Source organism: Macrosteles quadrilineatus, unplaced genomic scaffold, assembly GCF_028750875.1.
Source record: "Macrosteles quadrilineatus isolate MER2022 unplaced genomic scaffold, UCM_ALF_1.0 Scaffold_8__2_contigs__length_117827958, whole genome shotgun sequence".
Taxonomy (NCBI): Eukaryota; Metazoa; Arthropoda; class Insecta; order Hemiptera; family Cicadellidae; genus Macrosteles; species Macrosteles quadrilineatus.
The window spans coordinates 72,686,397-72,706,939 of record NW_026542601.1 but is presented as its reverse complement, the minus strand read 5'-3'; the positions used below and the strand labels follow the sequence as shown (position 1 = coordinate 72,706,939).

Sequence of the window (20,543 nt, the reverse complement as noted above, 5' to 3'; positions counted from 1 at the left end):
TAGCATTTTAGTATTGTAGATACATTACCCTAACTGTCACAAAGGGTTCACACACTCCGGACTGCTCGCCTTGACTACTTCCTTCACCCCTTCCTACGTCGTGGACCTGTTTCCTTCCAATCCCATAGCATTTTAGTATTGTAGATACATTACCCTAACTGTCACAAAGGGTTCACACACTCCAGACCGCTCGCCTTGACTACTTCCTTCACTACTTTATACATCATAGACCTGTTTCCCTCTCTTCCCATAGCATTTAAGTATTACAGATACATTAATTTAACTGTCACAAAGGGTTTCCACACTCCGCACTGCTCACCTTTCCACTTTCTTTACCACTTCCTAAGTCGTGGATCTGTTTCCCTCCCTTCGCATAGCATTTTAGTATAAAAATAGACTAACATCTTTGACTATTTAATATTCAATGAAAACATTAAATTGAATAATGTAAAAAACTGCTTACTTCTAAATATATACATACCGTATATATTTTTAATGTAAAGGTGAATTTTAATCAGAATCAGAATCAGAATTTTTTATTGCCATAATAATACATAAATGTACAGGGCAAAAGTCACTAAAACTAAACAAATAAAATCAGACCCATTAAAATAAGATACAAACTTCAAAAGGTACAAACTATTTACAATTTAAAAACGAAGAAACACTGTAAAATTCCTTATCAACTAGATATTCCCTCAGACCACGCTTAAATTTTTTTAAATCATGTTCGCCCTTGATTGAGTTAGGAAGAGAATTAAAAAGACGGATACACATGGAGAATGATTGGTTTTTATGGAAAGTGGTACGAGATTGTGGAATATGTAGGTTAAAGTTCCTCCTGAGATTGTAGCTGTGGTGAGATGACCCTCTAATATGAAACATTGTCGAATTTTTTCTTAAGAAGGTCAAAGATTCAAAAATGAAAATTGATGGGAAGGTCAGCATATTATTTGTACGAAAGACAGATCTACAAGACTCTCTATATTTTAGGTTGAAGATTAATCTGATGGCTCTTTTTTGCAGTTTGAATATTTTCTTAGTCTGAAGTTTGTCGTTACCCCAAACGGGCACACAATATGTAAGAAAGGGATAAACAAGACCGTAATAAGCTGTCAGAAGGATGCGTCTTTCTTGATAACAGGAGAGCCTACGAAGAAGGAAAGCACTAGTACTAAGTCTATTGTGAATTTTGTCGATGTGACTGGAAAATTTCAGATTGCTGTCAATGACTACTCCTAAATATGTTACACTAGAAGAAGAAACAATGTTGATGTTGTCGACAGGTAAATTTAAAGATTCAGATGGTTAGACGAATTCTGCCGTATACGAAATTCTAAAAGTGATGTTTTCTGAGGATTAACATGTAGAGAGTTCTCGTATAGCCATTGGAAAACAAAACTACTCTCAATAAATGTTTGGATTTCTAGCTGTGCATGATTTTGACTGGAGACAACGAGGGAAGTATCATCAGCAAACAGATGTAACTTTGAATTTGACACAACAGGAGGCAGATCATTGATGAACATTAAGAAAAGGACGGGCCCAAGAACGGACCCCTGAGGCACACCTGTACTTACAGTACGCTCATCAGATATCCTACTACACAAACAGCCTGAGGAATCAATGTAAGGGACTTCTACAACTTGCCTCCGTCCTTTAACATAAGAAGACATCCAATCCATAGCCACTCCACGGATACCCAATCTTTCCAGCTTATTTAGAAGTAGGTTGTGGTCAACGACATCAAAAGCTTTGGTAAGGTCAAGGAACAAACCGGAGACATGATTTTTTGCGTCGAGAGAGTTGGAAACCTCTGTAACCAGGCTGAACACAGCATTTAGGGTGGAGTAACCTGAACGGAACCCGAACTGATTTTTGTTGATAATCTTATTTTTATCTAAGAATTGATTTAATCTAGCTAAGAAGATCTTCTCTGTTACTTTAGAAAATGTCGATAATATAGAGATTGGCCTGAAGTTAATGCAATCGTGCCGGCTTCCTTTTTTCTTATATATTGGCTTGACTATTGAAAGCTTTAGTACTGCAGGAAATGTTCCACTCTGGAATGAACAATTAATTAGATAGGCTAAGGGAGCGGCAAGTTCTTCAGCACATTTCTTTAAAGTTTTTGATGATATTTCATCCCTAATACTGAACATAAATGAGGTATATAACTGCCGACTAATATTGTAAAGTTCAATTTATTATTCTGAAAGTTGTGAAATTATACCGATATATATTCATAGACGCCGAACTGTTTACTCCATGAATGAAAGAGCGTAGATTAAAACTTAAAAGTTGTTCTAGCTTCTAGCTTGCAAGTAGCTTCTAATGTTATTCTTATGGGACAAATTTAAAAATGTATTTTTAGGGTTTTATAATTAGAAGAGCGGAATCGTGTAGAATTTTAATGGTGTCTTCTCACTGGTGTCATAATTATTTGTGCAAAATTTGAACACTACAAGTGCAACGGTTCTTGAGTTTTGATGCGAACGCACACTGCCGGATGCTCACGGACTCACAGACAAGCGTACAACTTTTCTCTGACTCCGCTATACAAGATACGTAGATTCGTTCACTTCGTTCACTCATCTATTAGTAAGATTGGGTTACAAGTTTACTTAGCACAAAGTTGTCAAAACTGGCAAGCCGTAAAAACCTAAGTCCCTGATAGGTCCCTTAAATAAAGGCTTGGAATTACTAAAGCTAGAAAGAATTATACTAACAAGCAATTACCTTGGCCACAGATGAAACGCAGCAGAATTAACTTGGCTAGTTTCTGGACAAGGTTAAACTTTAGACATGATGTAAAAAAAACATTTTTGATAAAAGGACTTTTTGTTGGAAATAAACTTTATTTTGATTTTTTTGTTGAGATTATTGTTGCAAATGTAACCTATGGTAAAACTACTAAATGTACGTAAATGCAATTCATCGTGTGATTCTAATTCAATATAAATAATGTAAAGAATAGTTCAGGATCAAAAACTTACAACAAAATACTGACCTGCAGTAGTGAGCGATCTTGTGTGAAATGTGCGAACACTCGGAACTCTATCTGTTGAAAGTCTGCGGCGAGAAACGAACATCCCTCTCTTGCTATGAACATCTCTCTCAGGTTGACTGTCTCACCGTCTTGAACATCAATGGGACACTTGGGAAACGCCTGAAGGTTTGGGTTCTTGCTTGTAATCCTCCCTGTGGAAGCAGACACTTGCTCCCAACTTGTCCCAATAGTTCCGTCACTCTTGACATGCTGCAGCAAGCCTTCCACATAAGTTGATTTCAATTTCTGCAGCCTTCTATACTCTAATATAATCTTTGGTAGCGGATGCAACTCTTTCATTTGTTCCAATACAGTTTCTGAAGTAGATTTTTCTCCGTGCTCTGTTTTTTTCACCTGTATGAAAACATTTGAATAAATGTGTTATGATGTAAGTATTGCTTTGAATAAATCCACTTTAAGTACAAGTCATAATTATCCTATGTTAAACAGTTCAGACCAGGGTGTATTAACGGAAACGTTGGATAGCTGAAGATGGAATAGTCGAGACTCTTACCGTATGTTATGTTAAACTTGTTTGATGTGTGCCAAAACTTTCTATAACTGTATACAATGTTTTTATCACCTTCAAGTTGAACAAACAATAACATTTTTTAGCGAATTCCCCATATAGGGAATAAGTTATTACCGTAGTACTCATGGTAAGACCTGGATGCGGGACCGATTTTTTTTTCATTTTGAGGTCCCTAGAGGCCAAAAACACCATCCGTTCAAATTCATATGTGTTGGTTAGCACAACTCGAGCAAAAATGATACGATTTTGATGAAATTTGGTACAAACATGTAAACCTACATTTATTCAAATGAGTTCGCGATCCAGCATGATCGGACCATGGGAACGGGGGTTTACGGGGGGTTTTATGGGGTAAAAATAGGTTTTTCCCATTTTGACCCAAAAAAACATAAAATTTAGCAATTTCTTTCCAAACCATTTTGTAGAGCTTAATAAAACAAATAATTTAGTATATTGAAGCCTTATTATGCGCCTAATGGTTCCGGAGAAAATTCCAAAAAATAGTAAATTTAAAATTCCCATGTTATTCTTATGGAGAATAAGTAAACTGTTGTAGTTTGCTTGTTTATGAACGTATTTTGATTTTGACAAATTTTGAAAAAGTTTTTATTTCTTACTAACTATTAACATTAAAAAAAAACAGTTTTACCCTCCCTGATGCAGCAAACCTAAGTACTTGTTAAACTAATTCTATTTAAATCGGGAATAAATGTTATATTTTTAAGTAGACATTTCAGTGTAAATCCAATCAGTCAAATGGAAATTCGCTTAGTCTGCAGGTTTGCTGCGGCGGGGTATTCATTTGTGAGTTATCTTACAACGATGACACATGTAGGTACTTATCACAAAAATACTTTTTCCACACAAAAAAATTCAAGCATGCTATTTTTAAATATCCTAGTTTGTTTTTTTTTTTGAAATGTTTAAATGTAAGATATATTTAACACCACAAGTTGCCCTAAAAGTCTGCTGTGCAGTAGTCCACAGCACATCCATAGTGAGTGTTTTGTTGTTGTTTTTGGATAGTCAATTAAAAAAAAGGCTGGTATGAAGGAATAAGTGAACAGGAAAAATATATTTTGAAACTAGCACAACAATTAGTTTAACTAGTAGTATAACAATTAGTTTCAAGAACTTGAATTATATTAGATTTAACTTTGTTGTTGTTGCCTGAGTTCACAAACATCTTACCTACAAGAACTCAGACAACAAAAACAAAGGCAAATATAAGGAAACATATCTCCTTAATAATAAAAGGTTTTAAAAGTTTTGAAATACATTCTAACAGAACCAGGGCCTTGTTAAGGGTCAGTGGCGCCCTGGGCAAACCCAAAAGCAGCGCCCCCCTTATATATATATATATATAACTATAAAGGTTTTGACCACAGCAGTGTAGGGAGGGGAAGAGGGAAGGGGGTTGACTCATCAGTTCGCCGAAATTCACAGCAGGTGGGTTGGGGGTTGGGGTGAGTGAAATGAACTTGACAGTAGTTGCTATGCGAATGCATCTTTCTTTCCCTGTGCGAATAGCTTAATGCACTACGCAGTGATTTGATTATTGTTCAGTACAGTACAGTGTGCAGTTCATTGCATTACACACGTATTGAACGAGATTCTACAAAGGGAGTATGTTTTTCTATGGTTCTACGGTTCTACTATAGGCATATGCACACTGTATCTATCTATATATTAATAGGCAAGCATGTTTCTTTAAAACCTTTTTTCTCAGCTTGTGTGCATCGTGGGGTAAATCTGCGCATACCGTTAGAAAGCAATTTTCCTGTAGGTGTGCAGAATCCCTTTATAAATTTAAATAGGCTCAAAGATAAGCACAAAAAATGAGATTGAAAATTTGAAAAAATTAACATGGATTTTATGCGTTGCCATGCTGGTGACGAAATAACAACGAAATATAAACAGAAAATCAAAACAAATGGAAGAAACTCCAATCACATGTTTTATTTACAGTGTGGGGTGAAAATAGAGAAGTGAGTACATTACATATTTTTGGTCGAGTTTCGACCACTGGACGACCTCTCGTATATATTTATACATTAGCATGTTTTTTTTACCAGTTTTGTTTCGGGAGGGATTTTTCAATTCCGTATCAGTGGTTATACTGGTTAATACATTTCACTTTCTTTAAAACTGCTTCTTGAGTTTGTTTTATTTCAGCCAACCGCTTGCGGCTCTCGGCTCCACTAGGTTTTTTATGCATTTTTCACTGTTTATAGGCCTACTTACTTGTATCAACACTTCTATATATTCATTACTGGTTTTCTAACTGCAGTGTGAGTGTCAACACTGACTAATGACTTAACGACTGTGCAGCAGGCACAACACGAACACAACCTACTGACTACTGAGGGAGGAGTACTAGTACTGTACTACTGTACTGGACTGGTGCCGCGCGGTAGTTGGTAGTTGTATTGTGGGGATGGGGGTGGGACTGGGTGGGAGAGGAGGGGCACGTCAACCGTAGGCCTGTAGACTACAGCTGGCCTACGTGCTATTCCCGTAATTTGCTGACATCACCCAAATTGCAAAAAAAATCAGCTGATGTATTGTCATATAAGTATATATTTGTTTTGATTTGATTGTTATTGTTTTTATAATTTTTCTCAATGGTAAAATGGTGTTTGCAATCTGAGTGACGTCAGCATACGTGACGGGAATACCACACCTATGTATTTCCTTCCAGTATGCAGGCCTCCCTCTCCCTGCCTCTGATAGTATAGTGAGTGCGCCCGGTTCACACTGCTGCCTGCCTTTCCCTGACTACACGAGGTATAATCTGAAGGTCGAGTATTTTAAATTTTGTCGTATTTATTTACTTTTGCAATAAGGGAAAATCACTTAATTAAAAGTTGAAATCACCCATTTTATTTTTGAAATCCCGGCTGATAAAACCCTATTTCTCCTAGTGCGGACGGTGGTTTAGAGCGCCCCTCAGGCGCCCCCCAACCCCCGGCGCCCCTGGGCATATGCCCAGTCTGCCCGTTTATAAAAGTGGGCCTGAACAGAACAGTAAGTCCATCTAGTCTAGATGAACTGCTAGGAGTACTAAATACTACTTAGCTGCTTACAATACTACCTTCAAATTGAATTTTTCGTCCAACTTTAATTTGTCAAAGAGAATCTCTCTCAGTTGCTGAGGGGAGTTTAGTTGGAACCATCTGTCGGCCAGTTTATGCGCTTCACTCTGCAATTTACGCAGCTTTTTATCCATCGCCTCTGCTGTTCGGTGAAGCTTTTTCATATCAACTAGAATTGATGAACTTTCCATCATTGCTAATATTGGAATCAATTTCGTTTCCATGTCAGTGAAAACCGTCCATAAAGAAGTGTTCACAAGCCGATTTTGCAAAATGTTCATCGCAACGTCCAAAACAGGGAGGAGATCACAAGCTTGATCCTTTGTGTTTGCTTGTGGGTTGACAACAAGCAGGTTCTTGTCCATGTTCAACTTGTCTGATATCTCTTTAAAGTCTTTTGGAGGATTGTCAGGATCCAATAGCCAGCTTGCGATTAATGGATCATATGCGTCCCAATTGTGTATTTCCTGTTAAAAAACACAATCCTATAATACATTGATGCATACTCTTTTCATGGTGTAATTTTATGATGTTTATTTTTTAACTGACAATATTGATTTTTTACTCAATGCAAAAAGGTACAAAACTCATGTATTCTGATTTTAAAACTTAACATTTTAAATATGTACCAAATGCAAACATCAATGACACCCATTAAGTAATAATTAAAGCAATTTAGTTTTAGTTCAAACATATTTTCCATACAAATTGTACAAATAACAAAGGAATTAAAGTGATAAAGTTAGTTAATGTTTTGAAAAACAAACGTATGTCACCAAAGTAAATACACAAAAAGACCTATTTTTGCTTCCTAAAACAGTATAGAAATGACCTTACTTACATGGATCTAAGTCAAGTAGTCAGTGCATGGACTCAAGCTTTTGACAATATGCATTTTTTCTCCAACAAAAGAGCTAAATTACTTTTTAAAGACAGTATATTACAAAAAAGATTGATGAATAAGCTGATTTAAAAATGTGTTTCAACACACTTAAATTGAAAATAAGCATGTGTTTATTTTTTTGTATCATCAATGCAAACAATTTTTAAATAGCACTCAAAATACAAGGGTCGTCCGTAAAATCCATCTAGCTCCCGTTGCAACCAAGAAAGCTAGTTCAAACCTGAGACCAATGTCTTGTTACTTACTTCAATACTGTTCTATCAAGTCTGGTCATAGTGTACTCCTGCCAACTATGAATAGCGTCCTGTGGATAGGTTTCTGTTGGAAGGGGTCAATCCCTGGTGATTACTGTATGCAGGAAAGTGGTTTGACATGGAAAATATCCATTAGTGCCTTGGCGAATGCGTAGAAGCCCGTGCATATTAGCACAACGGGGCTGGCAGCGAGTCTTCATTAGTTTCCATAGTGACAGTGATTGAATTTAAGGAAACTTTTCTTGCACATCGGTCTATTTCAGACTTCAAGGGCTGAAAATAGTCATTTTTCAATTCAATTCAATTCAATTCAATTATTTAAGATGGGGACGCCACTATGTGCGTATTTTAACCCAAATATGAGTGAAGGATGAGTGTAGGATGAGTGGCGCGATCTTGTAGTCTTGTTAGTGACTAAGGCCGACATGTTCCTTAGACACAGCTGTTAATTAATAGCCCATACAGCTAATGGCAACTAAGGGACCTACAGTTTATAGTGGAATCCGAACCACATTTTTCCTTGTAATTTACGAATTGGTCTAATTATCAGGATAATACTGCGGATAGTCGTAGTACTCACTAGTGCGGACGTTAATCCACACCAGGGAGCATCGCATCCACAGTGCATCCCTATAAATATCCACAATTCGTGACCTCCCAGTAGCTGGATTACAGGACGACGCCACCCGTCCCAGTCAAACCTTATTAAATACATTGACAGTCTTATAGAGACGTTCCTTACCAGTCCGATATTCTCTCCTCTTGTTTAGTTGTTTAGTCACACCAAAATCCACGTATGCAAAATTCCCGCAACTTTGGGCAAAAGAGACTGATGAACACCATGGAAAACATCATGCAAATGTTTAAAACCACCTTCGAACTTCCTCCACCTCTTGCGCACGTATTCTACATCCAAACACTTTACTCTTTTCACGTCCATCAAGTGATGGACTTCAATAGCGGTAGACGACTGAGACCACAGAAATCTAATCACAGAACACTATTTATACTTTGCAGGAGCGTAAATTTTTTTCCACAACATTTTTCAATACTATGAACAGACTAATTATATGGGTGGGGACAGGCTAGAATAGTAGTGAATGAACACAACCTTGGTCTCAGGTTTGAACTAGTTCATTTGGCTGTGACACGGGACCTGGGACAACCCTCGTATATATTTTAAATTAGATTTATAAAACAATTGCTTTACCTTCAACTTGAGCATGTCCATCAGAAGCATGTAGACAGCTTGGGCCTCAAAACAAATGTTTCGCTCACTCTTGCTCATTAAAGTATCCACTAGCTTGACCACCGCAGGAGTGATCGCCGCAGGATCTGACAGTGGAAGCCAATAATAACCCTGCCGTCCTGACTCCCAGGCAAGCATGTGCATCACGCCTGACGGAAAACATCTAGAGTTCTTCTTCTGTTCTTCAGGTTTATTGAGCAATGTGTACCCTTCCCTGAGTATAAAGTTACAAAATTGCATTACCAATTTGAAAGAAAAAGAGTACCTAATAACTGAAAAATCATGATGCAAAAAATAAAAACAATTGAATTGACATGATTTTTTACTATTAGGCCTACCCAGGCAGCTATGGTTGTTGTAAGACTTCAGAGTAAACATTTTTTATATAAATGAATAATTATAGTTTGCATAGACTCACCCCTAAACAAAATAATTTCTGTATTGTACAATTAATCTTTAATTATGCATGCATCTGTCTTTAACCAACATTTTTAAATAGCCACAATCACAGAGAAGTAATTGTCTTACAGGTTACTAAGAAAATAATTTGATGTCAGTAGTGCACTTCAGCTTTGGTTACTATTTAAGGTAGTTCTTAATTTTGCTGTAGAATGCAAAATGAGGTGTGACAAGCACGCCATTAGGCAGTGACACAAGCACATACATGTTGTAAAATTGTGGAGGGAGGGGAAAATTAGCACTGATTTAGCGAATACAGAAAGTTAAAACATTGGCACGAAATAAGCCCATTGTTCCTCTTCACCCACTACTTTTTTTTGGGATACAATAGTACCAGTAAGTGAAATACCTATAGCGAGACAAAATCGCAACACTAAAAACCCCTTATAAATTATAAATGAAACGGCAATCCACATTTATAAAAAATCAAAGAAAATACATTGCACAAAATTTCAAATACTCTTTTACCTGAATGTCACAGTGGTGACTATGTTGTTAATCTTTTCAGTGTTAAGTTTCTGGAGAACTTGATTAGCATTGACGTCGTCAAGAACATTTATTGTGTGGTGATTCAACGGCACATCCTACAAAAGCCACAGTTACATTCACATAGTTTTTCTTAACAAATAGGCCCTATCCAAGTTATATTTAGACCATTTCTAATTGAAAAAGACGTTCTTAATAGTTTTTATTTGATAATTCTCGCTTCCTGGATTTTTGAGCTCAACTTATTTGAACTATTTCCATTCCATTTTATAAAAAAGTTTATGAAAAAAACCAAAATGACCTTAAAAACAGTCCTTAGCGGGAACATTTAACATTGATTATGAACACAGCAAAGTAGATCAAGGCCAATTCAATAGTCATTGAATAGTCATAGTCATTGAATAGTAATTTATTCAGTCTTTAAACAATACATTATTGAAATTGACATTGTCATTATTATTGTAAAAGATATAAGATGCAATACTTATATAATTAATAAAATTTGACATGAAAATTCCAAAATATAGGCTGCCCTTAGTTTAACATTTAACAGGTTTAAAATAATTTTAAAAATAGGCAAACTTAACAAACTTAAATTATGAATGACAGTTGGTCTTTCTTAAAAAGGCTAATGGTTATCACAGGTGTAACAATGAACATATGTTCATTGTTACACCTGTGATATTGAGGGACAAAATTTCTAACATTATCACAGATGGAATATGGTAAAAAACATATCAAAATAAGTGAACATGAATACTGACAAAATTTACCTTTTCTAGAACCTCAAATTTTTTAATAATAAATCACCAAAGGTTTTCTGCAATAAACCATTGCTTACTCCCTCAACAAATATTTACTAGTTCCATGGAGGGAAAACTGTGTTATAATTTAACCTCTTGATTTGATGTGAAGTTTGAATCCAACTTTAGACTATAACTTAGTTTTGTACTTTGTGATATAAATAAATACCCCCGCCGCAGCAAACCTGCCGACTAAGCAAATTTTCATTTGTCTGAATTGATTTTCTATTAAATATATTTTAATAACATTAGGTTTAACGAGTACCTAGGTTTGCTGCTACAAGGAAACTAATAAAGTATGTTTTTTAGTAAAATATTGATAGCTTGGTACAAAATAAATAAATTTGCCAAGTTTGATCAAATTATATCCATAAACAAACAAACTACAACATTTGACAATATTCTCCATATGAATAACATGGAAATTTTAAATTTACAATTTTTTAAATTTTCTCCGTTACTAATAACCGAGCAAAAATACTTTTATATACTAAATTAGTTGTTTTTTTAAGCTCTTTAAAAAGGTCTAAAGAGAAATTGGGAAATGTTGTGTTTTCAGGGTCAAAAGTGAGAAAAAACAATTTTTACCCCATAAAACCCCCCGTAAAGACCCGTTCCCATTGTCCGATCATGCTGGTTCGCGAACTCTTTCAAGTTTATCCCCCTTTACACCTTTAAACCAAATTTCATCAAAATCGGGCAAAAATTACTCAAGTTATCGCGTTCACGAGCGTATCTTATAAGTATAAAAGAGGATGTTTGTATATACAGGGTGATTGATATAAGTGTGCCAGCCGTTTTATTCGAAAACTATAAGAGTTAAAAAAAAAGTTAAATGGTAAGTGCCTTGGATTTTTTATTTAAAAAATTGTTGTCAAGTCAAAAAATTATTTTAGCCGCCATTTTTCCAATATGGCCGCCAACTTTGATTTTTCTTGCGGAACATCCTGTATTTTATGATGTATTCTGGTAGAAAAAGTAATTTTAAGACGATTTTACTCTTGTGATTTTTTTCATAAACCTAACCGTTTCAAAGATAACAATGGTTAAAGTTTTGAAATTTCGGCATGAGAAAGAGTTTCGATAAAGGCCTAAGCAAGCATGCCAGCTGTTTTGTTCGAAAACCATTCAAAATTTTACAACTTAAACCATTATTATCTTTGAAACGGTTAGGTTTATTAAAAAAATGACAAGAATAAAATCGTCTTAAAATTACTTTTTCTACCAGAATACATAATAAAATACAGGGTGTTCCATAAGAAAAATCAAAGTTGGCGGCCATATTGGAAAAATGGCGGCTAAAATAATTTTTTGGACTTGACTACAATTTTTTAAATAAAAAATCCAAGGCACTTACCATTTAACTTTTTTTGATATCTCTTATAGTTTTTGAATAAAACGGCTGGCACACTTATATCAATCACCTATTATCAATCACTTATATATATTTGTTTGGCAGTGATAAACTCAGACACCGCTGAACCGATTGCCACGAAACTTGGTACATACGTGTAGAATTTCATGGAATAGGTTTATACACCATCAATTACGTGATCCGTCCAATCGGCTCCGCCCCAGAGTTTCCCATGTTAACCTTATGAGAAATGGAATTAATGAATCTTAACAGCTGTTTCAATTAAACAAGTTGGTTCTGTTCTATGATGTTCAATAGCATTAAAGTTACAAGGATTACCAACAGGGTGCAGCACTATTATTTCTTTTACATTTATGACAACAGCTAATTTGCAACCAAAAGGTGAGTGAGCGTAGCGAACGAACTTCAACCTGGAGGCGAGTTAGCGTAGCGAACGAGCTAACCTGAAGGCAAGTGAGCGTAGCGAACGAGCTCCAACCTAAAGGTGAGTGAGCGTAGCGAACAAACTTCAACCAGGACGTGATTGAGCCATGCGAACGAGATCATCTTGAAAATTAAGAAGTTAAACGGGGCAAAGCCCGCGGGTTACAGCTAGTATATATATATATAAATCTATATATATATATATATATATATATACACATATAAAAATTTTAACGAATGGTGTTTTTGGCCTCTGGGGACATCAAAATGAAAAAGTAAATCGGTCCCGGGTCTAGGTCTTACCGTGCCACCTACGGTATAGCTACTTCCCTATAGGGAAATTCGCTAAAAGAAAAATTTCCTTGGTCTAAAAATGACATACGCATGTAATGAAAGTTCAAATCTGTACTGTACCTTAGAAGTCAAATGAGATGCGGATATTGGTGGTACAAAACAAGGCTTTTTACTTTTCTTTGCTGAGGTATCTTTAGCATTTCTTTTGACAGGTTCATTCTTGATTAAACTTGTTTGTACCAATTTGGACGGATCACACTTCTGTTTGATCTCTTCTAGAGATGTGTTACCTTGCAAAAACCCATTTCCGGTGCTGTCATTTTTGGAAATATTATCTAAATTTTTATTTAGCGATACCTTATTCTTCACACTATTTAGTTTTGAGCTAGTTTTACCCATTCTTACTGGTGCTAAAGGTTTCTTGAATTGATCTCCCTTTAAAGAGGTATTCACATGTGTTTCGTTGCCATTCCTTGCGACAGAATCTAAACTGTTTGTTTCTGGTGGGATTTTTCGGCACTCAAAAAGGGTTCTTTGCTTTAGAGGTTTTGCTGTAACATTTCTTTTGCCCATGTCCACTGCTAGTTTACTTCCATTTTTTATGTTAGTTTGCATGGTAATTTTTTTATCATTCTCTTTATTAACTCGTTCTTTATCAGGTAGTTTATTGTTTCGTTTCATGTTTTTGGTCTCAAAAGAGACTTGTTGATTGTTTGTACTGGAATTTCCATTATAGTTTTCAAAGTATTGAGACTTGAGGACTGGAGAACATAAATTAGTGTCTTCATTATTTAATGAGATTGGATCAATATTTTGTATCTTCGATATAGGATGAGGGTCTAAATTACTATTTAGCTTAAATTCTTCTGCAGGTTTATTTGTCGATGCAAGTATGTTTGTAATTCCAGTTTGTTCATTAAAAGGCAAACACTTAACTTGATTGCTAATTGCTGATTTGTTTGTGTTTTCAAAATTCTTCTCAAACATAATTGAAGAATGGTCAAGAGTTTTATCATCCAATGAAAATAAATCATCAACATCAAAAGTAGGTGAAACATTATTACCAACCGGTTTTTGATAAGGTGGAAGACTTAATTCTTCTGGCTGATTTGTTTCAATTTCATTTGTATTTTCAACCGGCTTTTGATAAGGCGGAAGACTTAATTCTTCTGACTGATTTGCTTCAATGTCATTTATATTGTTTTGGGAATGATCCAAGCTTTCTTGTGTTTTTGCAAAAATATCCTGTGAAAAATCTAATTGTTTTTTATAGGATGGCTTTGTACATACGTTGTTTTCAAAGCTTTGTAGAGGATGAAATGAATTTAACTCTGCCGTTTGCTTCGGCTTGGTTGCGTCAGTTACTCTTTTTTGGAATGAGTTGCACCTGTGTTGAATATAGTTTTCTTGATGTGTTCTCTCTAAACTATTTATTGACAGTTTTTGCTGATCATAATCTGAACTGCTAATTGCAAACCTGGACAATTTTAATGCATCACGTTTTGTCCAAACTTCAGCCTCTTGATTTTGATGATCCATCAAGAAATTTTCTTTAAAGGTTTTGGACATATGTGTTGCATGATTCTTTTCCACATATGATGCTGGTATTTCTGTCCTCAAATCATTTTCAACATTTGGCAATTTTGCTCGCATATTATCTTCTTCCATAGTATAGTTGTTGTCTAAGCTCTCATTGAAAACATCATTAACATCAAACATTTTTTGTTCACCACTGAATCTATTTTGATTATTGGAACCATGATCTTCAATATTGTTTTGATATAAGTTTACTTTCCTACAATTATTCATATTTAATAAATCACCTTGACAAATGCCTTGATTATAGTTTTTATTTTTATCAACAGCCATATCTGAGTTTGGTTTTGCTAAAGGAATATTTTTAAAGGTTGCCAGTTTTGTTTTAAATTTTGGAACATTATTTACACTGGTAAAATCAAAAGTCTGGTCAAGCAGTCCTAATTGGTTTGGTGCAACCCTTTTTGCTTGCTTTCCCGATGTTAGAGAGGAATCAATTTGTACTCCGCGCTTTTGCAAAGGTCTTGGTTTGATTTCTTTGAAATTTATCCTGTTTTTCACTGTCAAAGACATATTGAGATCTGGTTTTTGGTCAAATACCTTGATTGGAGGGCATTCATCTTGTTTGTCAAACGGACAAGAGTAAATTTTCAAATCATCAAACTCCATGTCAGGACTTAAATTAAAAGTTTGATCTCTATTGTTTAATGTACTTTTAATGTTATTCCTGATTACATCAAAAGGTTCATATGGATTATTGTGGGGTATTATCTGTTTACTTTGGCGTGATTGAATGTGAGGGTAGGATTGTGAAGAAATATTATCTTCTTGAAACTTAGTGTAGGTCGCATGGTGACCACCTGAATTGAGTCTTGTATTAGGCAAGGAAGCCATTGAGAATGTTGGGATATCACTGATGGAAATTGAGTTATCATAGTTTTTTGCAAGTTGTCGAGTGATATTTGGTATAGAATTCATCCCAACTGAACTTTGATGATCCCAATCGTCAGAGACTTCATAAACATCATCCCTTCTGGTTCTTGGGACATTTCTGCAATAAAAAATATACCATTTCATAATGAAGTGACAAAAAATGGGTTGACTAAAAAAGATTAAAAGTAATTCAGAATATAAAATATTTAAAGGAAAATCAATGTAAGAGACATTTTACACATTTAGTGTGAACAATATAGGGAGGGCCGAAAAACTCATTTTTATATATGTGTGTTGTAATAGTGCAAAAAGTTTATAATAGTATACATGGACCAGCTTGACAAAATATTTTAAAAAATCTTTTTCGCTACACTGTGAAATGACCTGTTTTCATTAAATGTTTATCACCTGCGAAAGTTCATCATTACATTGTTTACTACGGCAAAAGAATGTTTACTATGCAAAAGTAATGTTTACTGTCTTTTTTGGATTTTGCCAACGTAAACAAAGATTTGTTATTGATTTGTCATTTGTTTTAATTTTTAACTACCAAAACTATACAACCAAAGTAAATATTAACTTTAAATTGAAGCTATAGGCCTAACCTGAAAAATACTATGAGTTTCTTTTAATTTTCAAGAAAATAATTAGTCTTTGTAGTGTAGCAAAACGTAACGTTCAAAACACGAGTGAAAGTGGGTCTATACATATTTTCAACCATTTAAAGTGCTAGATAAATCTCACACTGTTTCAAACATGGTCTCAAATATGTAATTACTCAGCACTTTCTACTCTTGTTATGAAATATACTATTACATTTTTGTATTTTCAAAAAAGATGTTTGTGTAAAGTAAATAGTTTGTAGGCTAATGTATTCAAAGGGAGCCTTAAAAGTTTTTTAATTGGGGTTGGATCAGTTGACATCTTCCAGTCCTACATAAATATGCATCAAACTTGGCTAAAAATTAAATTTTAAAGCATTAAAAATGTACGGTATGTAGCCTACAGTTTAAAGTTTAGTACAGTAAGTATTAGAATGAGTTATATTACACAAAATCATAATGAGGTTGACACAATTTTCTGGTTCAGTCAATGTTTTCCAATTGTACAAAGACTTAAAAAGCTCTTGACCACAGAGGATAACTTATAGGAAGCGAGAAGTTATTAACCTCTCAAAGCGAACAACCTAAAGTGATAGCTTCAAGTCTTGCATGACTTTTGATTGACCCTTGTTGTATGTATTTATAAAAATTCATCCCAATAAATGTTATAGAGATAAATCATGATACTTCAAGGCAATCAATTAAATAATGTACAGAAGTTGAGACAATGTACATAAGTAATGGAAACAACCAGATGGATCCTTACTGTTTATAAAACTTACATTGGGTTCCAATGAGTGTCATGCAATGAATCCGAGCCTGTAGCTCGGCTGTGAGACCCTTGCTGTCTGTTTCCTCCTAGTCTGCTGCTCTGATGCCATCTGCTTCCTCCTACAGTTGAGCTCTCCTGCCTGATCATCGCAAGGACACTCTCCGCTAATGGGCTGAGGGTAGGAATGGTGGTTGGGTCGGGAGGAAGGATTATTGGGGTCCAAAACATTGTAGATTTCTGTAAAGGCAATCGTTTTCTGGCCACGTCTTTAAACCCTTATTCTATAAGAGGCCTTAAGTCTTCTAGATTTTATAGTTAAAAGATATGTTTTAAAATGTTTTAAGTTTTATATTCCTATCAAGTCATACCTAATGTAGTTGTTTTTGAGCATGTATTTTTAATAAATAAATATAATTTAATTAAGTTAAATATAGCTGCCTATTTATATCATAGAATATGGTTAAAAACACAAATCCATTAGTGTAATAAAATCTAGATAGGAGTGCTAGTGAGCTTATAGGTTATGATAAGAGGTTTTAAATCCAGTTCAAAAACTAGACTTTTAGATCTTTCTCATCCTTGTTCACTAATAGACGAAGCCACTACGGATTGTAATTATTATTGTATTTTAATGATTGTAATTATACACTGTTTAACTTATTTCTTATCCATCGATCTATCTCAACTAGTGGTCGCTTCGTGGTCGAAAACTCCACGAAGCGAGTTATTATTAAAATATGTATTGTGCAAACTTCTCTATTTTTACCGCACGCTGTAAATAAAACATGTGATTAGAATTTCTTACATTTGTTTTGATTTTCTGTTTATATTTCGTTGTTACTTCGTCACCATGATGGCAACCCATAAGGCCCATGGTAATTTTTTTTAACTTTAAATTTTGCTTATTTTCGAGCCTATTTTAATTTATTCTATACATCTACAGAAACTTATATTTCTAACAGTATGCGTAGATTTTCCCTGCGATGCACACGAGCTGAGAAAAAAGGTTTTAAAGAATCATGTTTGCCTATTAATCAATACTGTCGTCCAGTGGTCGAAAACTCAAGCAAAAATATATAATTTACAGACTTCTTTGCAACCCACGCTGTAAATAAAACATGCGATTGGAATTTATTCTATTTCTTTTATTTTCCGTTTATATTTTGTTGTTATTTCGCCACCAGCATAACAACCCATAAAGTATGTTATTTATTTAAAATTTTAAATTCATTTTTTTTAGCCTATTTTAATTTTTAAAGGGAATCTGCACATCTACAGGACCTTTCTAACAGTACGCGTCTTTCCCTGCAATGCACTTGAGCTGAGAAAAAGGTTTTAAAGAAACATGCTTGCCTATTAATATCTATAGCCTATCTATAAAATAGGATGTATGTATGTATGTGTATGTATGTATATGGACTCCAAAACCGCTTGACAAATTGTATGGAAAGAAATTGTGAAATTTTGTGTTTTTAGGGTCGTAAATAGGAAAAACCAATTTTTACCCCATAAACCCCCTTTCCCATAGACCGATCATGCTGGTACGGTATGCGAACTTGTTCTAATAAACGTACCGTAGGTTTACACATTTGAACCAAATTTCATCAAAATCGGATACGGTAATTTTTGCTCGAGTTATTGCGCTAACGGACACATATATATATAAATCTTAATATAAACTAGAGGACCCATGCTGCTCCGCAGCGTTAAAATAAATATAATATCCGAGAGAAAAATCAAATTTATGATTTTTGATTGAGTAATACAGTACGGTATCTTAATCGCTTAAATAAAAGCCGATATTTCACTGAAAGATCTTAGACCAAATTATATAGGATTATATAATTATAACTGGTCAAAAACATCTTAAATTGATTTTAGAGTTCGAAAATAATCAAACTATTTTTTTACTCGAGTAATACAGTAAGTAAGTAAGTAGGCCTATATGCTTGATGTGAAATCTTTGCGTGCAAGACTTAAATTTGAGACCTCAATAATGAAAATGTATCAGGTAGAAGAGCCAAACGAACTCGGAAAATAACAACCAAATTTAACTCCCATTAGAAATACATGAGGATCAAATTTCAATTACGTATAAGCCGAGTGGGATTATAGATAAATATATGGCGATGCTTGATGGCAAATCTGTGCGTATATACCTTCAATTTAAGACCTCAATCATGATAATCTGTCGGGTAGAAGAGCCAAACGAACTCGGCAAAGAGAAACCAAATTTGACTCCCATAAGAAATACATGGGAAGCAAATTTCGTATATGTATAAGCCGTGTGAGATTATAGATAATTATATGCCGATGCTTGATGGCAAATCTGTGCGTGCATACCTTCAATTTGAGACCTCAATCATGAAGATCGGTCGGGTAGAAGAGCCAAACAAACTCGGAAAAGAAAAACCAATTTTTTTAAATGGGCCTATATAAGATATGAATTTGAACGGAGGTTTTTTTTTTGCCTCTGGGGACCTCAAAACAAAAATGTAAATCGGTCCCGGGTCTAGGTCTTAACATGAGACCTACGGTAAAAGCTTATTCCCTATATTATGGGAAATTCACTAAAATGTGTATTAAGTTAAGGCCTATAATTTTTGAATGGAATAAACTTCAATTTTAAATATTGCTAAGATGGATTAGCTTAAGAACAATAGGGATGAGAAAACATCAAGGTTTGATAATTTTAAGTTACATTGATGGTAGGATGTTTTTTAAACTTCGATGTTTTTTGCCAAGTATTGAGATATCGATATTTTCCATTACTGGAAAGTACCCACAGAGAGCAGACAAAAAACTGAAAAAAATAACATTGATGTTTTCGGAACGATGTTATCGGTACATTGATGGTTGACGTCGATACCATCGATGGTTGACCTATCAATGCTCATCCCAATAGATCAACAATCCATTTTGGTTTCTATGGAGCCAAGAAGGCTATTTTTCAAGTTAGGCTATATCCAAGTTTTTAGAATATAGTTGTACATCCCAATCCATTACCAAGTAAGTTAAGTATTAACTTAATACTGTACTGTGTAATTCTACTAAACATACTAAAATTAAGCTTAGTAGCTTAGTAATCAGGTTGTTTTACTTGACTCATCAATATTTACTTACCAGAGTAAACTCATGCAGATAAAAATTTTTAGATTAGATAGAGGTTAGAAAATAGTAGGCCTAAGACTTAATGTCATGGTATAATGTGGGTATTATAGTCAATGAAATTATATTGGTATTACTTTCGTTGTTATATCTAGTAAATAGAACTATAGATCACAATAGATTTTCAAGTAAATTCAACACACAATTATTGTTTTTGGAGTAGGCCTATCGATTAAACTTGGTTTTGGTTCCTGACCTAACCTAATTTAAAACTTTTAAGAAGTAAAACTTGAAGTTCAAGAACGGATGAGGATTGAGGAAGAGAAATATGGGGTCTGAAACGAAAGCAGCTCATATAGCCAACCTTAGAAGGCATAAATTCTCACAAGGCCTCCAAACATACCATTGATTACGGACGATTAACCCTTATAGCCCAAGTTTCACATAACGCATAGAGGAAAATCATGTTGTTTTCCGTTACTTTTTACCAACATTTTTGATACATTTTTGAACATTCATGTGTTGCACCATAGACAAAAAGTTGTACGGCGTTAATTTGGTAGAAAGTTTGGCCGTTGACTTATGGATACAGTATGAATCTTTCAGTATTCAAAGGTTTAGTTTGTGAAAGTTGTTCTATCTTTGAAAACACAGTAGATGTTTTGGTCT

The 20,543-nt window shown here is 34.6% G+C and overlaps 1 protein-coding gene across 1 annotated transcript in view; it reads right to left on the bottom strand.

The window, feature by feature from the left end:
- Positions 1-20,543, bottom strand: part of LOC129000472 (uncharacterized) — a 44,669-nt gene that overhangs the window by 7,670 nt on the left and 16,456 nt on the right. Inside the window, exons 3-8 of the mRNA XM_054427435.1 lie at positions 16,777-17,003; positions 13,044-15,510; positions 10,011-10,126; positions 9,045-9,297; positions 6,676-7,143; positions 3,011-3,403 (exon numbers count right to left, since the gene is read on the bottom strand). Coding sequence (XP_054283410.1) covers positions 3,011-3,403; positions 6,676-7,143; positions 9,045-9,297; positions 10,011-10,126; positions 13,044-15,510; positions 16,777-17,003 — 3,924 coding nt within the window. The remainder of the gene's footprint in view (positions 1-3,010; positions 3,404-6,675; positions 7,144-9,044; positions 9,298-10,010; positions 10,127-13,043; positions 15,511-16,776; positions 17,004-20,543) is intronic.